This window comes from Phytophthora infestans, genomic scaffold (genome assembly GCF_000142945.1).
Source record: "Phytophthora infestans T30-4 supercont1.4 genomic scaffold, whole genome shotgun sequence".
Taxonomy (NCBI): domain Eukaryota; phylum Oomycota; class Peronosporomycetes; order Peronosporales; family Peronosporaceae; genus Phytophthora; species Phytophthora infestans.
Window position 1 is genome coordinate 3,212,235 of NW_003303755.1, and position 13,400 is coordinate 3,225,634.

Sequence of the window (13,400 nt, forward strand, 5' to 3'; positions counted from 1 at the left end):
GAAGTGATTATTAAAAACGGAAACGTTGGATAGCATCCACATGGCACGACGCGGTTAAGAACCACCCTAACTAAATAACGTCACTGTAAGCAATTGTACTGAAAGTGCTTGCAATTTGTTGTAGCGAAATGGAATGAAAGCTGACCTTTTGCAAATTTTTACAACAGTGAAGTATTTTTGTTTTTTACAGAGAGGCTACTCCCGTTTGCAAAAGCTCGAGCTAGTACGTTCCCTCGAGTTGTGCGTCATGCAGAGGCATCCAGCTGGCGCGGTCGATGCGCAAAGAAATAAAATACGAGAAGAGCTTACAACTTCATCGCCCCATTCTTGAACGCCAACACCACCTCAGCCATCGATGGTCGTCGTGCTGGATCCTTCTCCACACAAGCCGTAATGACTTCCTTCAGCACTCCAGAGCACTGGCGACTCAAGCGGAATCCCGTCTTTTTCGCTGTTGGGGACAGCCCGTCTTCGCGACCTGCGCGCTCCATTGACAGCCTCCGAGCGTTCATCACAGGCGTCTCACCTGTGTCGATTTCCACGAGAACTACGCCAAATGCGTAGACGTCAGACCGCTCCGATGGCTGCTCACCACGCAGAATTTCCGGAGCCACGAATATTTTACACTCGTTGTCTAGAGGTGACAGCTTGACGTAGTGGAAGATGCTGAAAAGACTCAGCTTGGCAGAGTAGTCCTTGTCCAGTAAAACGTTGAACGCATTCAACCGACCGTGGACGATGTTTTGCTTGTGCAGGAACGCCATGGCTTCCGAGATCTGTCGAGCAATGGCGTGTTGCTTTGGCACGGACAACTCGATAGCATTGTTCACCGTGCAGTCCCGCAGCGCGCCCTTTTCAACGTACTCGACCACAGCGCAGAGTTCCGTGCCATCAGCGTCCCACATAGCACCTCTGAAGGCAGCAATTCGAGGGTGTTTGAGCTCAAACATGAGCTCTATCTCCGTCACAAAGTCCCGCATTAGCGCTTTCGATGCCGTGTTACTCTTGATCTTCTTGACGAGTACAGCGTCATGCTTGTACTCGCCAAGCCACAGTTCAGAACGACTACTAACACGCAGCATCTTGTGGAGGAAGACGTCGTCGTACGATAATCTCGTCAGTCCAATGTAGCCATCTGCCACAGACGCGAGCAGCTCGAAGTCCGACGTCGTCTGACTGGAAGCGTTAGAACATGGAATTCCCAGCTCCATGTACGGGTGGTCTGACATGTCGCCCATGCCAATAGCAATCGATGGGATGGCACTGTTCATAAGCTTCGGTTGCTCATTTCTCCGTCGACTACAACACCACCAGATGAGACCGATAAGCAGTAGAAGCGCAACAGCACCCAAACACGCGCCTAGAATGATCCAAGTCTTGTTAGATGACGACGACGATGAATCATCCCCAGTAATGGCAGGTACAGTCGTTGCTGGCTGCTGGGTGATGGTTGAGTTGAAAGAAGTCTCGTTGTTTCCCACGCAAAATGTGAAGGAATCGTTCAGTGCACTTTGCACAGCAGCAGTCGGGCAAGCGATTGTATCGGTAATGCCGTCAATGCTGAACATCGGCAAATTAGCGAGGAACGTGAATTGCTGTGCTGTGAGATCCGACGCGTTGATAGGGTTGTCGATTAGCGTCAGATACTGCAATGTCGACAGGCTGAAAACCACGTCGGGGACCGTCTTCAATGAGTTGCCATGCAGATATCTAAGAATGCAAATAGCGAGAAGTCAGAAAGTGTAATCAGGGGAACTGGTGAATGCGCGACAGACAATAAAACTCACAAGGTCGTGATGGCTGGGAAGTTCTCAGGTACAAGATCGAACTCCGTTAGAGCATTCGATGATAAATCACTGCATAGAGAAAAACACACTTGTCAGTCACATCGCAACAGATAATAGATGGGTTGGCAACTCCACGTACAGCAAGGTAAGGTTGGTAAAAGTCCTCTCTTGGAAGGCAGCGTCCACCTTGGTGATGGCATTTCCAGCTAAATCACTGAAGGAGCCAGACAAAAATACAATTAGACAAAGAAAAAGCCATCTGGAAGATGTAGACCATCGTACATGACTGTGACAGAGTCGCCAGCAATTGCCGTGGTAGGAATCTTACTGAGTGAGCAGTAGTTGACGTATCTGTTCACCACATAGCCATGTCAGTCCTGACTTCCTCACTCCATCTCTGCCTGTGCAACAACTCACATTCTCTTGACGCCGTTGAGCGGCAAGGCGCTGTCCAGTCCGGACAGACTTATGTTCTGGAAGGTCACTTTCTCTAATGTAGCAGCCGGCTGGACGTTCATGGACGCCAGTTGCAGTGACCCGGAGAGCGGATCCTCTACCTGCTCTGCCTTCCTGAACGCCAGGTCTGTAACATGATCGTCCAACTGTAGTAGCCCCACACGCTCAAAGGGACCGACACCTGCAGTGTCGTTACTCTCGGATGGCTGGAAGATCCACTCGGTAGCTGTTGAACTGAAGGCATCGAGGCACAGCGCTGATTGACCCGACGATAACGTGACGCAACTGGTGTCGTTTACACAGTTGATGGCATTGGTTGAGGACTGACCCACGACCACACAGGCTCCGTTATTACTACAGCCGCCGTTGCAGCTTGTTGTCAATGTGTTGAGTGTCCCACTGGCCGCTGAGGTGCCGGAACCCGAGGAGCTGGCGGCGATTGCTGGATCACTCAGCAGTCCGAGTGCCAGAGTCCACCACACACGCATAGATGGATACACCAGACTCTAGTGGGGGGGGAGAACGTATTAGCATTACGGGGATCCAAAGAGAGGGTGACTGCTATCTAGTTACCGGTTGGTATTGCAGAAGAGCGAGGATACTCAAGCTGAAATGGCCGCGGGCGTATCAGATTGGTACAGGGGGCCTTCTCTCTCCAATTGGGACGTCTCTCAAATGGGAGGACTACAGTAGTCGCTACAGTCGAATTGAGAGAGTACTGTATCCTTGGGGCAATGCGCCAGGTCCTCCCACGGACGAGTGCGCGCGTATTCCGGCGAGAAAGCCCATCGACAACGTGACAATGTGGTCACTTTGTGTGTTTTCCGCCAATAGGAATACATGTACAGTCAATCCTCTGACTGCTCGGAAAACCACTTTTTATCACTATCCAGAGGAATCACTATTCAGAGCTGTACCATTACAAAGGTACCATCGCCTTTACGTGTTGCTGTACATGAACTGCCTTTCAATGGGTTATGCCACGGCTACAGCGTAAGCGTGCGCCAAGCCCTTATACTGAGCGTGCATTTCTGAAATTCTATGCCCGTACCCGTCTTTGTGAACTACTGGAAGCACACGACTACTGTGCCCTAGTTTATGAATATGAGAGCTCTGAAGTCACCATGAGCTTGCCGTGATGATGTCGCGCTTGCACACAAATACCTGATGTCCATCGAAGAGCTGCTATTATTAAACCTGCTAGAAGAGAACGTAGTCATAGACGAGCCCGCTGAAATGGGTGTCGGAAGAAGTAAATGTCGGACTGGACTTCTTCGAACATAGATCACCAAGCGAACTTATTCGTTAGTTAAGGAACTTTATATACTAATACACTCTGATTTTGTAAAACTAAGAAAAATCTGTAGTTTTGATAGAAAGTTTACGATTAACGGGAAATAACCTCCTTAGCTAGAGGGTATCACTATTTGGGGTACCACTCCAAAGAGGAATGTTTGTACAGTATCCGATAATCGAGCGAGCTGAGTGGGTAAAAATAGAGCGCCTCAAATTCGGCGCGTCTATACGGTACATGTACCTTGTACAGTGTATTGATACATTGCATAGAACTTTTTTGCTTTGGCTAGCTTGTTGCAATGTTCACTGAGCATTGCTTAGAGGGCCGTTCTACTAGAGCTTCTAGCAAGTACATGTAAGCGGTTTTCGCAGAGCTAACTCATATCGATCAAGTGGGGGCGAAAATACAAGTCTCGCGTGATAATACATTCTGACCATCTCCGAAATTTCAGTGGGAAGAATGGCAGCACATGCAACCAACGGCGCGGTACTCGCCACCGAACGCTCAGCGTTACGCTGGTCGTCGTACATGTGATAGGGTGTAGCGCTCAGTCAGTGTAGGCTGTCGTCCACTCTGGTCTGGTGTGGCGGAGAATTAGTTCAAGCTAGTAGCTTGACGCTACACCAAGGCGACTTGAGGCGCATCGGAGGACGCCGATTGCTCTTTTCGTAGCCATGTGACTGCAGCAACAAAGACATCGAGCGCCTGTCGACGAGCAAGAGGAAGGTACTTTGGTTCCAGAATCTGCTTCATCAGGTACAGACTGCTCACCGGGTTCGTGGCAAGAAATGTGTGGCGTCCTTGGTGCTGTAATGCTCCCAGCAACTCCACGGCTGCGAGCTGGTGGTCGGTCGCAGCGACGGTTGCTGTAGTAGTGCTGGCTCGAGGCAGCGCTACTAGTTGACATACAAGGTCCAGCAACTCAACAGGAGAACTGGAGCTGCAACTGCTCCATGGCATCGTCGGCTTGCTAGTGTCCACGACAACTTGAGGAGTGCTTTTCAGTAGCCGAGCGGATGCATGAGCGTCCTCCTTGACGAAATTGCGCTTGACTTTCGATACGATTTTCAGATAAATAGGTTGCACAGTAATCACCACGATCTTCACGTACACCATGTCGTGCAGATCACTCGAGTTCTCGTCCAAGCCGCTGATTTGCATGAGCTCCGTGATCTTGTGCGTCATAACCTCTTGATACAGAGCCGACACACAAAGCCGCACACTATGAAGTGTGGGACCAACACCGGATATCCACACGTTTAGCTTAAAATCAAGCCAAAACTTGCGCAGGAACTGTGTAGCCGATTGCCGGCCATCCACAAACAACGCTTCAAGCGCCATTTGTATCCGTTCGCGTGTGTCCAGCACTGACACCAATAGAACGCAGATATCACGGAACGACACGAACGGCAGTCCCGAGTCTTCACTCAGTCCAATGGAGCCATGCGAGCTATTCGTGGCCAGACTCGCTGTCAATGGTGCACCTCCTCTGTTGCTCCCGTTTACTGTTGCTGTCAGTACAAACGAGGTTGAAGCGGAACTCGTAGCACTGGTTTCATTTGCCAGGATTTGCTGTGAGCGTAGCTGATGCAGTCGAGACGTGGCAAAATCCATTTTCAGAGTCGCAAAGAAGTGCTGCATGCGCGTTGTCATCTGATCAGCAGTCTCAGTCGGAGCTGTCTTTCCACGCTGTGGTGCTCGACTCGGTCGTGGGGCTGGCTTAAGAAGGGCGTTCTCAAGTACATTTAGCACCATATACTGGCGTTCCAGTTTGTCCAGATCTAGCATCTTCTTTGCAGTGAAGTAGCTAGTTGATCGTAGTCGTTCCAGCATGACTCCAATAACGCCGACGAAGGGGATGATCGAGGCAGTCGATACGTCACTAGACAGTACTGGGCGGGCGCTTTCGGTGCTCTGTTTGCGTCGCAAGTTCTCAAAGCCTCCGGTATGATCACACAGGCGTCGCAACTCTCCTAGCCGAGTTTTGTACTTGGCACGGACTTTTTTCCACGTAGTTGGCATCCGTGAAGACATGAGTGGCGTGTCACCCAGACAGCCTACACATGCCATCACCAAGTGGAAATTATTCAACGGTGGTGCACTTGCAGCCATAGCGATAGAGATGATGTCCTCAATGACTTCAGCACGTTCTTTTGGCGAGTCCTCAACGAGCACCGACCACACAAAATACGCCACTAATCGATTGAAATGGTCTGTCAGCTCCTTGGCTGCTTGTCTGGGATGATGGAGAAACTCCCACGGATACACGTTCGTGAGTTGAGAATGATGGAAAACTGTGAGTTGTTCTGCCATCTCGGAGCACGACATCTCCCATAGTAAACTTCGTAGAGGTGCAGGAAGCGGGACATCTTCACAAATTAAGTCAAGTTCCTCGTGTGTCGAGTCGAACAGTGTACTGGAACTCAAGAGGGGGATCGGAGGTTCTCTTCCTCCTCCAGGACCTGGAGACGGATGCAAAGGAGCAAACAGCACCGACAGGTTATCCCGTAAACGTTGTGCTCCTCCTTCTTCACATTTCCTCGAGCTAATAGATCGGTCGTTGTCGTCAGTAGATGCTAGTAATAAACCTTTGTTCTTAGCGAGTTGAGAGATGCCAGTCAAGTTCGGGAACGAGTGGTTGCGTCGCTTTTTCCTCTGTGGTGCTCTTGATGTTGGATTTGGAGTGGTGGGGGTATTAACAGGTATGGCTGAGGCGATATCAGCATCATTTTCGCTCTTTGTCGGGACTCTGGATACGTTGTTCGCCTGCTGCCATTCCGTGTCGTCGCTGAATCTTCTTAATCGACAATGAGGGAAGAACAAGTCGATGAGACCTTGTACAACCTCGGTATTGACCTCCTCGCGCTTTGAAAAAATAGGGTGGAACAGAATGTCCCGAACAAACGATGCGACGTTGTGTTTCTGCGTGCTCAGGGTGCGCGGTGTGAAGGAACCGAGCCGTGGATTGTCCCTTTGCTTCTCTCCCAACGCCAGTAGCATATCACCGACTGTAATACCTGCAGACGCTACTACTCCGAGATGTAGCAATACCACACGTCCACCATGCCGCGTGCTTTCGATCATTGTCAAGAGCGATCGAAGACGCTTCTGTCGTAGCTCCTCCTCACTTCGCTTAGCACTTTGCACTCGTCGAAGTGATGGAGCGATCTTTGTGAACGCTGGAGTCGCAGGATTGTCGCGAGGAGTAAGAAAAGTATCGACTTCTGCTGCCCCCATCGATAAATGACACTGCATTACGGAATCGCGTACGCTTTGTAAGGCCAGCAGAGCGTCACTGTAGCCTTCGCCGTCCTCTTCCAAGAGATCGCTCTTTTCAGTTCCCATACTCGACATCGAGCTGCGTTTGTGGTCGTCTAGTTCATCCCCAGATAAAAGTTCTGTTCCGTTTTCATCGCATTCCTCATCGCTTTCTGGGCGTTCCTGAGCGCTAACAATGGCACTGATCCACTCGTCACGCGTGACGGTCGAGCGAAAATCAAATACAGTATCTCGGCCATGCATAGATATCGTGAGTAGTGACTGTCCGCCGAGAAATGTGAGCTTAATATTCGCATCGAGCAGATCGATCTAGGGTGGACAAGGCTGTGAGCGCGCGAAGATGGTGGGTGGTGGGATTGAGCAATGATATGAACCAACCTTCGCTTTGATCGATCCTTCACGTCGGCGACGGATGACAATTTCTCCTGGTTTGACAAGAACATAACGATCTCGCCACTACAAATCAAAACGAGAAATGAGATCACAAGACGCGACGTGGCAATAAAGCTGATAAGAGCTGAGAGCGTACCATGAAGTGTCCTCGGACGGCGACGCTGCCTTCTTTGATTATCTCGATCTCATCCATCCTGTAGCAGCCCAGGCGTCAGTATTGTGCTACCTCCATAGCCATAAAGTATTCGCTGCGGACGTACTTAGACGACGAAGTCGTCGAATCCATTGCTGTCGAGCACGCGAAATAAGCAATAGCGAGTCGACGGCGCCACCTAATTGTATAGGGCAGCCAGTGCTGATCTTGGCTGTCCGATGTGCAGTCCGTTCAGCACTGACAACTTCTTCCACTCTGGTGCATACGAGCGTCACTGCGCTTTGCCGACTGCCACACCAAGACACCGAACCACGACCCACGCGTATTCTTAGGCCACACAGCTGCTGTGGTCTCACCTATTTTCTCCATATTGGGGCTTCAGCCATCTGCTTTTATTGCAGAGCTGCGCCCATGCGTATGCGCGCATAAATCTCCATTCGAGTTGACGACGCTCCCTGCAACGAGGAACGTTTTTTTTTCAGTTGCTTGTATTTTTCAACGCTTAACGTCGACGTGTGTGGGCGTCTCAAAAGAGAAGCCAAAAGGTACAGTATTATAGTGGCAAGGGCACTGAAAGCACTTACTCAAATTGCCGAAGACTTTCTCTAATTCGTAAATGACGCATGAATCCATGCCAGGTAAAGTCCACCGTTGCACGATGTGGACAGTGTCCACTACTGACGCCGCAGTCACTGCGGCAGTGGTCGTCAAAGAATACCGGTGTAATCATGCGCTCCGGATAAAGGGACCGGCTATCGGCGAGTCAGACAGTTTTCCGGCTCTAAGTGACCGCACAAGCAATGCCACGATGGAGACGATACATGCACACCGATATCCGAGTCGCATTCCTACCCGAGAACTTTGCACACGAAACTAGTACATGTACTATACTCTAACAGTAAACATGTACTACTGTACTACTGTTCTGAAAAACGGAGACTGCTGATAATAGAATGAAAGTGCATAATCTCTTTAGACAGAATCGGATTCTGCGTCTGCATCATCACCCGCGTCTTCCTCGCGTTTGCGCTTCAGTGGGCTATTCGCTGTCTCAGTTGCCTCCGGCTTGGCCTCTGCGGCCACCGGATCCTCCTTTTCTTTCTCCTGCTCTGGGTCCGAATCGTTATCGTCCGGCATAGGAGGTGCTTCGGGTTTCAAAATGGTGAACCGCAGATCGCAGTCCGCAGAGCTTGAATGGTTTTTCACACAGTACACGTTGCCAGCGGGCACGTAAAACTCGTCACCTGGACTGAGCAAAAAGTGCGTCGTGTGCTTGCTGCCGATGAAATCGTCGTCGGTCTCAGGACCCAACGCCAACTCGAGAGATTTCGGCTGACACCCCGTCACGTAGAACAGCTGAACTGCTTGGCCAACGCCCTCTGGTTCTTTCCACGCCCCAGGAGGCAACACCACACGACCAGAGATCCATCGAGCAAAAGGAGACGGACTGAATAGGTTGAAACTCTGTCCTGCATAGGCGTGTACTACCGCTCCACCCCTCTCCTCCGTCGGAAGCTTACGTAGTCGGATTTCGCTAGAACGGCAGATAACGTTGAGATCGTTCATACAGCCTGCCTGGCTGTCGAAAAGCGTCGCCCATTCGCTGTCCACAATCCGCTTTTGTATGTCCTTAGGTAACTCCTTGAGCGTCAACGCCCTGCTGCTGTTGGTCCGTTTCGACGGCGGCTTGGCCTTCGTTCGTTTTGACGTCGGAGAGTCATGACCAAGACGCTCCACGCCCACAACCGTAGGCATTACTGTGCCCACACCAACGAAAGTACGTTCGTACACCATGTGTTCGCTCTTGAACCAGGCCAGCGGTTTGAAACGTCTTCGCTTCGATCGACGCAAGCCACTGCCATCCCAGGCTTCATCATTCTCATCGTCTAGAATCCTAGTCGCGTCCGGTAATCTGTCACGCACTGGGCCAGTGGGAGCGTCCGGTTCATTGTAAAAGCTGTCATCTCCAGTCTCGCCACCTGAGTCATTCTGCGCCTCGAAAGATTCGTCGTTGTCGTCGTCTGTCTGGACAGACTGGGTCGACGTGTCTGTTGCAGGTGGAGCCGTTCGATAGCCGTACTTTCCTGTTGGTCGCATTCGACGCTTCTTCGTGTCACCATCCGACAGCTTTGCAGAAGCTGTCTTTTTCGCTTTTTTGCCGTTTGTCTGCTTCTTCTTCGGCTTCTCGTCGCTGGCATCGCTATCGTAGTCTCCTTTTTTGAATAGATCCTTGCTGATGTTCGGCGAGAGCGAATTCTTGTCGGAAAACGAAGGAATCGACTTCAAAGTGCGGTCACTAGCTGTAGGTACACAAGAGAATAACACTATCAGTCCGACGTTCAAGCATGCTGAATATATCTGGACCACAGTAAGTAAACGTACCATTTGAGAGTGGTGTGACGTGTTCTTCATTCATAGAGAACGGACTGGCCGCATCCTCGTCAAAGCCACGTCCACCAAACGATTCTCGTCGACGAGCCTTTGCCTTTGCCTTGTCATCCTTGGCAGTCGATTTCTTGCGTCGATCACGGATCGTAACGTTCGTATCAACGCTCATATCCACAGATTCATGTGGTGAGCCTCCAAAATCGAACGACACATCGCTGCGTAGAGGAGAAGAGGGCGCCGGATCTGCATCCTCTTTCTTCTCCTCTCTCTCCGCTCGACCACTACTTCTCTGTGAGCGTTTTCGTGACGGTATAGTCCCTGGTTCAATCTCCATACCCTCACGGTCACTTATAACGGGACTGCCGATGTCTGCCAGCTCCACCTCGTGCTCGCTGGGCTCTGAGATGTCGCCCGACGTGTCCGCTGACTCCTTGTCCGACGCCGTCAGCGCTGTCCCCACAGCACATAACCAGTTTCAGCACCATACATAACAGTAGTCTCCTAAGCTGTAGGTATTTGCACGCACAGTCGTCGTCGTCCACCGAGTCGTCTTGCATCGAGTCGTCATCGACCCAGAAATCGTCGACGTCTTCGAATCCTTCCGCGTCTTTGCGCACGTCACCGCGCACCACGACGCCCGACCGGCTGAAACAGTGATGTACAGTAAATTACTAAGTAAAATGAAATAATTCGCGACCATTTCTTCTCCTTACGCTCCGACGGTGTGCACAGCATTCTTGGTGGCCATGTACTGCTTCAGCTTGGCCTTGTCGACCGGTGCACGATCGTTTGCCGCTCTGCAAAGACAAGTATGAGCGCATATCAGCGTGTAGCATCTCCATTATGGCGCGGGGAAGGACGCACTTGGTGCGGGGCATGAGTGCCTCGATGTCGTCCATGTTGAGCGCGAAGATTCTCCGGTTCAAAATTCAAAAACATGACTTCTACAACGATTGGTAGAAAAGTACTTCTATATTTTCTTTGACACAAAGTTTCGCCCAATGAAATATGGAAGCTTTATCGTCCAATGAACAGCACAGAGACAGCACCGACCTCGATTGACAGAAGCAGATTTTGGCAAGAAACGACAGACTTCAGTTCATTATCCGCTTCGAGATGCAGAGCTCGACGTTCACCGTGGCTCCTCACGTGCTGGAGCAGGCGTACAAGGCCATCCGGACGACGCCGCCGGAGCCCAAGGACTTGGAGCAGTCGGCTAAGCTTCAAACCTATATGGACGAGCACTTCCCGACCGAATCGGATGCCAACATCACGCGTCGCTCGTTGATCCTGGCCGAGCTTCGCTCCATCTTCCGTGCCTGGGTCAAGCAGGTATGTATGGAGAAAGGCGTTCCCGAGGAAATGGCAGCGGACGCTGGCGGCCAGATCCTCGTCTCGGGCTCCTACAGACTCGGAGTCAACGAGCCTGGAGCTGATATCGATACTATCTGCGTGGCACCGCGCCACGTGACGCGCGAGGATTTTTTCTCGTCACTCAAGGAGATATTCCTGAAACACCCCAAAGTCTCGCAGCTTGTAGCTATCGAAGGCGCCATTGTACCTCTCATCACTTTTGACTACGAGGAGATCAACATCGATTTACAGATTGCCATCTTGCCGAGGAACTCTATCCCGGAAAACCTTAATATACTGGACGATCACGTGCTTGTTGGCGTGGATCCAGCTACGGAGAAGAGTCTCAACGGTCCTCGAGTCACGGAACTCATGATCAAGCTGACACCCAACCGGGAGAGCTTCATCAGCGTGCTTCGAATCGTCAGACGATGGGCTAAACGACGCGGACTGTACTCGAACAAGATGGGGTACCTTGGTGGTGTCAACTGGTGCATCTTGGTGTGCTTCATCAACCAGCTGTACCCGACGGCAGCCCCGTCCACTTTACTGCTGCGATTTTTCATGGTGCTGAACAACTGGAAGTGGCCGCTCGCCATTCAATTGTGCAAAACCCATGACGCCAAGCTCGGTCTCGAGGTCTGGAACGCCAACGCAGGTCACAACCGGTACGTTGATGTGATACTGACTTAGTGTGCTATTCGATGTTACAATACTGATATATGTTAATCTTGCTTTTATAGCTACCAAGTGATGCCGATCTTGACTCCAGCATACCCGTCGATGAACTCTTCGTTTAACGTGTCGACACACAGTCTGACAGTGATGAAGGAGGAGTTTAAGCGTGGTTTGACCATTGTGCAGGACGTACTCAGCAAAGGAGGGTCGGAATGGGGACCGCTGTTTGAACCGTCTGAATTTTTCGCCGTCCACCAACACTACCTCGCGGTCGAGGTGTACACGGAGAAGCAGGATGAGGAGCAGGCTTGGTGCAGTTTCTGCGAGTCTCGTATGCGTAAACTGGTCGAGTCTTTGGCGTACAACCCGGCGTTGTGTCGCTTGCGTGTGTACACGAAGAAATTTTCTCTGAGCTACGTCACCGCTGGCGAGGCTCCTGTCGGTGGACAATCAAACGGCCAACCACCAGCCCAACCTAGCAAGTTCGGTGCCTGCTTCTACGTGGGCTTTGACATTGACCGCCGCCAGCTACGCAGTCGTGAAGTGAGTATCGACAGTTCCGTGGAATACTTCAAAAACAACGATCTTTATCGCTGGAACAAACGAACGCCTACGATGGATGTGCGAGTTACTCCAGTCTTGTGGAAAGCGCTGCCCGAGAGTGTGTTTGAGGAAATGGGCGGACGGACGGTTGCGCGTGCTGCTCGTCGTGAGTTCATGAAGAAGAAAAAGGAAGAAGAGAAGAAAGCGGAGGAGGCTGCAGCTCCCAGTCCTTCGCCTTCAGGTGACGAGGGAACGCACTCCCAAGAAGATGGAGATGATTTGACGTGCAGTCAGAAGGCTGCGTCACTTGCAACTGAGATGGCCAACGGCAAGGGCAGCATTTCGCAGCCAGGGAGTCCTGATCCTGCAGCTGATGGAGGCGAAGTGAACGGCACTGATTCCGTCAACAACACACCGGTCAAGGCGAAGCAGGTGGTGTCCACGACATCTCCGGAAAAGACAGGTAAGCGTGACCGTGATGACAAGGCTGTGGAAGGAGTTGGTGGCTCGGACGGGAACCCGTTGAGTGACAACTCTGTCAATACGTCGGCAAATGGCGCGGCAGCTCGAGGGATCACTTCGCCGCCTGTTAAGGTGGTGAAGAAGCCCTTGGAGATGGCAGCGGCTCTTGCAGCCGTGTCGTCGCCGCGCAAGAGACGTAAAATGAAAATCACTTTTGCCAAACTGAATTGAGCAGGTTGCAGTGGTGGCGTATGGCAAAAAAAAATGGCATGCCATGAAGTGAAAAAAAAAAGAAGAGAACATTGTTCCCACAAAAGAAAAAAAGTAGAGATAGCAACAGCGGTGAGGACTTGCACGGATGCTTCTCGACAGCCCGGGCAAGCTTGCAGGGAGGCGATACTGGTGATCGTCAGCAGGTGAGCAGCGAGCGGACCTTGTGTGTCGTGTCTGCATATCTCCAGGCTTGTGAGCGACAGCGACGAAGACGCTTCTCAGATCGACGGCCACCCCATTCTTGCAGTAGATTGATCGCTTAATCTTCTGCAAGTGGAGGGTGAATAGATAGGAAAAACACTTGCAGGGAGAGCAGGCGATGGCTGTCAGCTTCACG

At 51.3% G+C, this 13,400-nt stretch overlaps 4 protein-coding genes across 4 annotated transcripts; 1 reads left to right on the forward strand and 3 right to left on the reverse strand.

The window, feature by feature from the left end:
* Positions 1-305: 305 nt before the first annotated feature.
* On the reverse strand, positions 306-2,731 carry PITG_03775 (protein kinase, putative; the record flags this gene model as incomplete). The annotated part of the gene is made up of 5 exons (XM_002906775.1): positions 306-1,710; positions 1,788-1,856; positions 1,927-1,993; positions 2,116-2,138; positions 2,205-2,731. 5 exons carry the CDS (start codon positions 2,729-2,731, stop codon positions 306-308), a joined length of 2,091 nt encoding a protein of 696 aa, XP_002906821.1.
* A 1,427-nt stretch (positions 2,732-4,158) lies between these two features.
* PITG_03776 (uncharacterized protein) lies at positions 4,159-7,999 on the reverse strand (the record flags this gene model as incomplete). Its single annotated transcript, XM_002906776.1, has 5 exons — positions 4,159-7,128; positions 7,198-7,275; positions 7,349-7,406; positions 7,473-7,500; positions 7,951-7,999. 5 exons carry the CDS (start codon positions 7,997-7,999, stop codon positions 4,159-4,161), a joined length of 3,183 nt encoding a protein of 1,060 aa, XP_002906822.1.
* Positions 8,000-8,338: 339 nt separating this feature from the next.
* On the reverse strand, positions 8,339-10,653 carry PITG_03777 (uncharacterized protein; the record flags this gene model as incomplete). The annotated part of the gene is made up of 6 exons (XM_002906777.1): positions 8,339-9,666; positions 9,749-9,857; positions 9,906-10,204; positions 10,281-10,399; positions 10,468-10,551; positions 10,619-10,653. The coding sequence occupies 6 exons, from the start codon at positions 10,651-10,653 to the stop codon at positions 8,339-8,341; spliced, it is 1,974 nt and encodes a 657-aa protein (XP_002906823.1).
* Positions 10,654-10,833: 180 nt separating this feature from the next.
* Positions 10,834-13,066, forward strand: PITG_03778 (Poly(A) polymerase, putative; the record flags this gene model as incomplete). The annotated part of the gene is made up of 2 exons (XM_002906778.1): positions 10,834-11,775; positions 11,851-13,066. The coding sequence occupies 2 exons, from the start codon at positions 10,871-10,873 to the stop codon at positions 13,019-13,021; spliced, it is 2,076 nt and encodes a 691-aa protein (XP_002906824.1).
* Between the last annotated feature and the right edge of the window lie 334 nt (positions 13,067-13,400).